The 6,959-nt window shown below is 35.5% G+C and overlaps 1 protein-coding gene across 1 annotated transcript; it reads right to left on the bottom strand.

Annotated features, from left to right (window-relative positions):
• Positions 1–325: 325 nt before the first annotated feature.
• Positions 326–6,604, bottom strand: LOC127104986 (actin-related protein 3). Its single transcript, XM_051042138.1, has 9 exons — positions 5,994–6,604; positions 5,349–5,808; positions 4,714–4,860; positions 4,331–4,423; positions 3,977–4,096; positions 2,395–2,505; positions 1,906–2,031; positions 1,416–1,514; positions 326–899 (listed from the first exon to the last, which is right to left on the bottom strand). The coding sequence occupies exons 1-9, from the start codon at positions 6,041–6,043 to the stop codon at positions 819–821; spliced, it is 1,287 nt and encodes a 428-aa protein (XP_050898095.1). The 5' UTR covers positions 6,044–6,604; the 3' UTR covers positions 326–818.
• Between the last annotated feature and the right edge of the window lie 355 nt (positions 6,605–6,959).

Raw genomic sequence — 6,959 nt, 5'->3', positions numbered from 1 at the left:
ATTAGGTCCATTTTTGTAATTAGAACGGGATCTCCGATATAATTGGGTCGGCCTGATGAGAAGTTATTATTTTACAAAATATACCAAGACAGTGGCAAAATGAGAAGTATTGTTATTTTTTCATCATTTAAATGCAATTAACCAACTTTTTTCAAGAGGTGTCAATTACATTTTTGTTGCATAAATACAATGGCGGAGGGAGTGTTACATATAAAAGAAATTGTTAGAGAATAGTTTCAAACTACAAGAGAGTGTATCTCTGCCTCATAAGAAGAAGAAAAAATTATATATAATAGTTCTGAAGTGTGCATTACATACTTAAAGAAAAATGCAAAAATTATGTGATTAGCATAAACACAAAACCTGCACTATTGCTTATTAGTATTACAATTCAATCCCAACGAATTTAATTTCCTGCCTAGAGAAGTACTTAATGTTATATCAGTCCCAACAACAAATGAAAAAATGCAACATTACCAAACTCTAAGCTGAACACTAAAAATTTGTCATTCAGCTCAACCAACATTCTGTCAAAAATAAAATTCTACCAACCAATAAGTACCATCTGGACCTGCTGGCAACCATATTAACCATATGATGACATGAAATTGGCTTCCTATGAATAACTGTAGGAATTAAAACTGGAAATGCATTTTCTTTCACTGAATTTACATATTTTACACTCACTTCTGCCACCCTGAATATAGATCAGAAGAAAGACGGTGACGTGAACTGAGGATCAACATAACCAGACATTAATTCTCTTATATATATCAAGAGAACATACAGCATCTGTGATAAGCTAATTCATCTTTTCTCTAATACATTCCCTTGAAAACAGGATTTGTGCGGCAAATGCTTGCTCCATATTCTTCATATTCTGCCTTTGTATGACAAGCCTGCACATTGAGTCAGATTCTAACAGATTAGATTTGCATCTTGAATGGATAGGAGCCTCTATTTTAGGAAATTAAACAAGAAATTATGGACTCTGCCTCCCTAAGAGAACAATTTTATCATAAAAAAGACATCAGTCTACAAGGAAGACGACTAAAAAAACCTAGTTATCTTTTTTTTTCCCGAATCACCAAATTAGGCCTTTAAATTGTAGGCATTGAGCAATTTGGTTCCCGAAAAACTAGTCTATATGGTCCAAGCAATACAAGTCATTGTGACCAAATTATTACTTCCGGAAAATTGTATCGCAGAAATTACTGTGATCAAAATTTTAATTTCAAATAACATTTTAGAACTTTGTTAATTTTATAGGACCAAATTGTCCGACCCTACAATTTTAGAGACTCAACTTGTGATTCTACGCAGATTTCAGTATCATGTTTCCAAACCAAAATTATCCAAGAACTAGTGGAACACACGAGTCATAACCCATAAAAATGTAAAAGAAAACAGCTTACCGTAAAAAATTCTGGTGTTGATGCAAGCACTGATCCTCCAAACCAAACTGCAAATCTTTGGATAGGATGGCTGAGTACATTGACCTCCACGGGATGTGACTGTGGAATCCATACAATAAAAAGAAGAGCCAGTAAATGCCAGGTCAAACCAATAAATATATAGCTTCTGGGCTTTTCATTAACATTGCCAATGTGAGAATTACTTCCAAACATGTGTGCAATGTGAGAATTAGTTCCAAACATGTGTGCAACTGTGCATGTGGAGAGGGACTTACCTTGACTGATGAGTTAAGTGAAGTAAACCAAACCAATCAACAACGAACACATCATTATTTTAAATTGTGAAATGAATATTTATGTAATTATTCGATATAAAACAATGATCTGTCAATGGTTGACTTGTTTTACTCAATATAGTTTGTGCAAAGATTATACAGGAATTTCCTATGCAATCATCAATTTTAGTAAGAAATATCCATTTAACTCTCACTTTTATCTCCCCATTTAGGCGCGCTTCAGCTGCAAGGACACGGGCATCCACAATTTTCTTTATATCACGTTGCAATCTCCTATGAAAATCCTTGAACATTGTCGATCCTCCTGACAACACTATATTCTGAAATGTAAAAGTCAAATGGGCAAGTGGTTAAGGTTGAGAGTTCAATCATTAATAACATGTAGAGTGGAGGCCTTGAATTTAGTAAGATCCTAAATTAAATATCTGGGCTTGTCTGTGGACTGATATAGCACATGGAACTGATGTATTGCCTCTAGGCCAGCAGCAGAAAATGCACTTCACTAAAGATTGAACATTAGAAGTTCTTTAATACTAAGGTGAAGCTGATTACTCACTAAAATTTAAAATTTTAAGGATATCATGTTAAAACAGCATATTGAAATATTTGGGCCTCAAAAGTAGGCACTTCCATGGCTTATTTCATACAAAATGTTACCATTAAATTGAGATGAGGTGCTTCACCTTATATAATGATCTCCTTGTGTCAATTGGTGCAGACTGAATGCACTTGTCTATTACGACCGGCAATGGAGTGGTGAAGTCGCTGCTATACATCTCAGGATTAAAGAAAACCTGCAAAATAGCAGGGAAAACACATAAGTCTATAAATCACCAATCCTATTGATAAAATGACCCAAACCTGTATATTACTTCAACTATTACACCAAGGCTACACAATCACATTAAGGAATACTACACTTTCATGAGTTCTTCCTGAGTTGAAGGAACAAACTTACGGAGTACCAAGATCAATTGCAAAGTGGTATTATCAAGTCTATTAGGCTTTGTTTGGGAGTTTGGAAGGGAGGGCTTCGAAAAACTATTTTTTATTAAAATATAGAGAAATATTTAACATTTTTTTAAGAAAATCTTTAATATTTTTTTGGAAAAAAGATTTTGTATAGAATGATAAAATAGTGATTATCATTAACATATTTTAAATTTTTGCAATACTATAACAACAAAAATTATATTTGAACAATTTGTCAAAGCCCTCCCAAAACCCTCCAAACCCCTCCTCCAATCCAATTTTTTAGTTTCCCCAAATTAGGGAGATTTTGATTTTTGAATAAAAATAAATCCCCCAAAAACCTCCCCACCTAAATCATTCTATTCTTTTCACTCAATCCTTCCCCTTTTTCAAAGCCCTCCCCTCCCTTCTACAAACTCCCAAACACTCAAACAAAGTCTTAGGAGAATCCATGATCAGTGATCCCAGGTTCAAATCCCAGACAGGATCTGCATTACCTGCACTTAAGCATCCCATTCCCATCCCGTGTTAGATTTTAGAAATCTTTTTATAACCCAAAAAGGAAAAGCAACAAAATTTGACCTTATAATCAGAAGATATCTGGGCAAGCCAAATGAATAATGCCACTTTAAGTTTTTTTCCATTTTTCTTTAGTCCAGAGTAGTCATTCCCGGATAACGGCGGGGAGCAGCCGGCCCCAAAAGTGGAATAGCGGGATGACTACTCATTGAATTATTTTTTGTATAAGTTTCATATAATAATTATAAACATATATTTAATGTAAAATTAAACAAATAACTCAACTCATAAAATATTCATAAATCAAAGCACACATGACTCTTGAAGTGCATACTATGAATGAAGGTTAAGGTTGAGTCTCAACTCAAATTTGATTGAAAAACCTAAAATTGCCCTTAAAACGTTGTAAACTTAAGGGGTAATTTCGGTTTTTTAGAGGGGAAAATGATAGCGGGGCCAGAAACCACTTTGGGCCGGGAACCGCTCTGCTCCGCCATCCTGCTATTTACCCTATAGCGGCCGTTATAGTATTTTGCACCGCTAAGGCTCTTCCCATAGCGGTCGGCTTCCGCTCGCTCCATAATAGCGGGATAGCGCCACTATTGACTACTCTGATGTAGTCCTCACTAATTTCATGATAGGAAATGGGAACTAATCATGTATATGTTTATTTAATTCATCAATTTATAATGTAGGTTCAGGTATTATAATTCAGAACCATCTGATAGATCTAGTATGGAGGATAGAGAAAGTCTAAAAAGCCTAAGAACAAACCTCAGGGCCAAGAAAGCGTTCATAGCCAATATCACAGGAATATGGAGCCCCGGTCTTTGGTTTTACGCCTCTCCATTGCTTGATATACTTGGCTGGTTCTTTGTCATGCTTATTAAATTCCTAAGAGAAATAGAGCAATTATTATAAAGCAAAATTATTAAATCCAGTAGATAACTTAACATCACTTGTTTCACATGAATAAAAAATCAAACTAAAGTGGTGAGGAAATTTAGAGATTAGCCAAGAAAATGTTGGGATTAACAAAAACCAAGGAAGCAAAACTAATACTAGCATCACACCACAAACTCCTTTAAGGATTATGCCAAAACAATATAAGCGCTGAACTCAAGACACCTTCACTATGTCAGAGCAGGTGTAGCAATGCATTTCTTTCACTTTCCGAGCCACTTCAAAAGAGTCTTCTGGAGGTATATTCTCTCCTCTTTCCTGCATAAATCAATGTCAACATGAGACAGAGCATGAGTCAGGATTTGCAACTTGCAGATAAAGAATCAAATCACTTTTATTTATTAACAAAGTAACATAAACAATATTATCATAAATACATCAAATCCCACTCATCCATGATTGGCATTTACCCGTGCATGGTTTAATTATCTAGTCTAAATCGTAAACTGTGAGAACCTTTAACATTAACAAGTATACATTAACATGTTTTCAAACTCAGGACAAGTGGTGGCCCAATAACCTTCTAATTTTATACAAGGATTACCTACCCGCATTAGCTGCTGGACAAAAAGAGTAACATCCTTTCCAGCAATAGGAACTGACTTGATGCTACTTCCAATAACATAACCATCCGCAACTGGTACAACATGTGTAGCCCCATCTCCAATATCAACTACAACTCCTGTCATCTCACACTAAAAAAAAATTCTAGATCAGCCTAAAAAAATTCAACAAACAATATTTTTTGAAAGGTCAAATGGTAATCTTCAGGTTTGCATGCAAATATGCTGAACCATTGTTACATTCTATATGCCACAGATGATAAATTATCTACTACAACCAGTTCTTACTCAACAGAGTGGTTCACATTCAGTTTCAAGCAAGATATCCAAAGCATCAAACTGCAGGAGCAGATAAACAATCTTATACATTTTGTGTTTAGATAGCTAGCAAGTTGTACAGAAGACTTTCCACAACCACAAGTTTGAATAAATAAACCCCCTTCAAGACTAACAGTTCTGTTCCATTCCATCATTCCAATTCTATCAACATGATACAACAGTAAAACAACACATTTCCACTAGGCAAGGTTTCATAAATCAGACAGTGTCATAATATCCTATCATAATTCTATCAACATAATACACAAACACAATATTTTTCATCAGTACCAACTACATACCTTAGACGTTGTGTAGCCAGCAGCCAGAGCAAGCACTGAGTTCACAGCAATGTAAAGTCCAGGCACATTAAAAGTCTCAAACATGATTTCTCCAGTATACTCGCGACTCTCGGGTGCTGTCAATGGACTCTCTGTCAAGAGAAAATAGTGGTCCTCAGGATCACACCTCAAATAATTGAATATACACTGCTGCCAGTATCGTTCCATGGCATCCCAATTCTCAACCTGACCATGCTTAATCGGGTAGGTGAGATTATAAGTGCTACTAGACCGAGCCTTAGAAAGTGCATCATCTCCAATAAAGAAATCAAGATCAGCCATAACACCAGCATTATGCTGTGCAATCCAATTTCCCTTGGAAGAACTCCTCGATTGATTCAGAAACGACTCATTAATTGCAACAACGGTAGGAACAATAAAGCAAGGTTCAACATTACCAGCAAACCCCATCTTGGTATACCTGCAACAAAACACCATAATTTAACATCCAACGTAAACCCAATTCGTGCTGCTCAATTTCAATCACAAAACTAAGAAAACCTAATTCAGGCATTTCAACAAACACGTGATGTCCCAATTTTGATATTGATAAAAAAAAGAGATAAAACCCAATTGGGGTATTAAAAATGGAGTATGAAAAAGTACCCGGAGCCATTGTCGATGACTACAGCAGGACGAGAAGCAGCTGGGTCCATTAGAAAAAGCTGAAAAGTCGCAAAATTTGAAAGTGGATCCGTAAGAGTGAAATTCAGATCCAGTAGCGAGATTTATACAGAAGATCATGATCGTGAAGAGAACAACAACGAAGAAGATGACGATGTTGGTGATGAAGACTTTGATCCCAAGTGAAAGAACCGAGTGGGAAGATAAAAGTGGTTGGTGATAGCTCTATCACTACCCATTTGTTTTGAACTATAATAAAATTACCAAGATTACAAAACACGGTAGAGGGGTTACATAGGTCCCATTAGTTTGAGAAACGTTGTGTTTTGTTTTTCCTAGAGATGATTTCTTCCTTCCCAATCAAACAATGAATGAATGGACCCTTTTTTCTTTCTCTATTCTCTCTGTTGTTCTTCTTTCTTCTTCCATTACTGTTATTGTTATTATGGTTTTTGTTAAAGTATATATTTTTTGGGTTTGTCTGTTCGTAAAGCCCAACAAGACAACCTAACCTTTCTTTTTTGGTATGATGACGGTGAGCTTAGGTGTATTTGTCGTTTGAGTGTGAAAGGGTGGGGGTTGTATTGATCTTAGACCGTTTGATTTCTAGCTTCACCTGACTAGAGCACTATTCAGAATCAGATCCACCAAACAGGAACATTATTCTAAGGCTTTTAACTTCGATGTATGGGTTAAATTGGATACATTGTTTAATGCTTTTTAACCGAAATTAAGTTAATAGTTTTTATTTATTTAGAGATATATCCATTATTGGTGTGTAGGTGAAAATTTAACTTACAAAAATTGATTTGCTTCATTAAGCCATATCCACGTTATTATCATATTATGAGATGTTTTGTCTGACTTCAAAGTCTACGAAGAAGATCCAGTCACAAACGTTAAAAAGGAAAGGTACAGATGGATCATCATCTCTGTTGAGGACACACA

This window comes from Lathyrus oleraceus, chromosome 7, assembly GCF_024323335.1.
Source record: "Lathyrus oleraceus cultivar Zhongwan6 chromosome 7, CAAS_Psat_ZW6_1.0, whole genome shotgun sequence".
In the NCBI taxonomy this organism is placed as follows: domain Eukaryota; kingdom Viridiplantae; phylum Streptophyta; class Magnoliopsida; order Fabales; family Fabaceae; genus Lathyrus; species Lathyrus oleraceus.
This window is presented reverse-complemented; position numbering and strand designations above follow the sequence as displayed.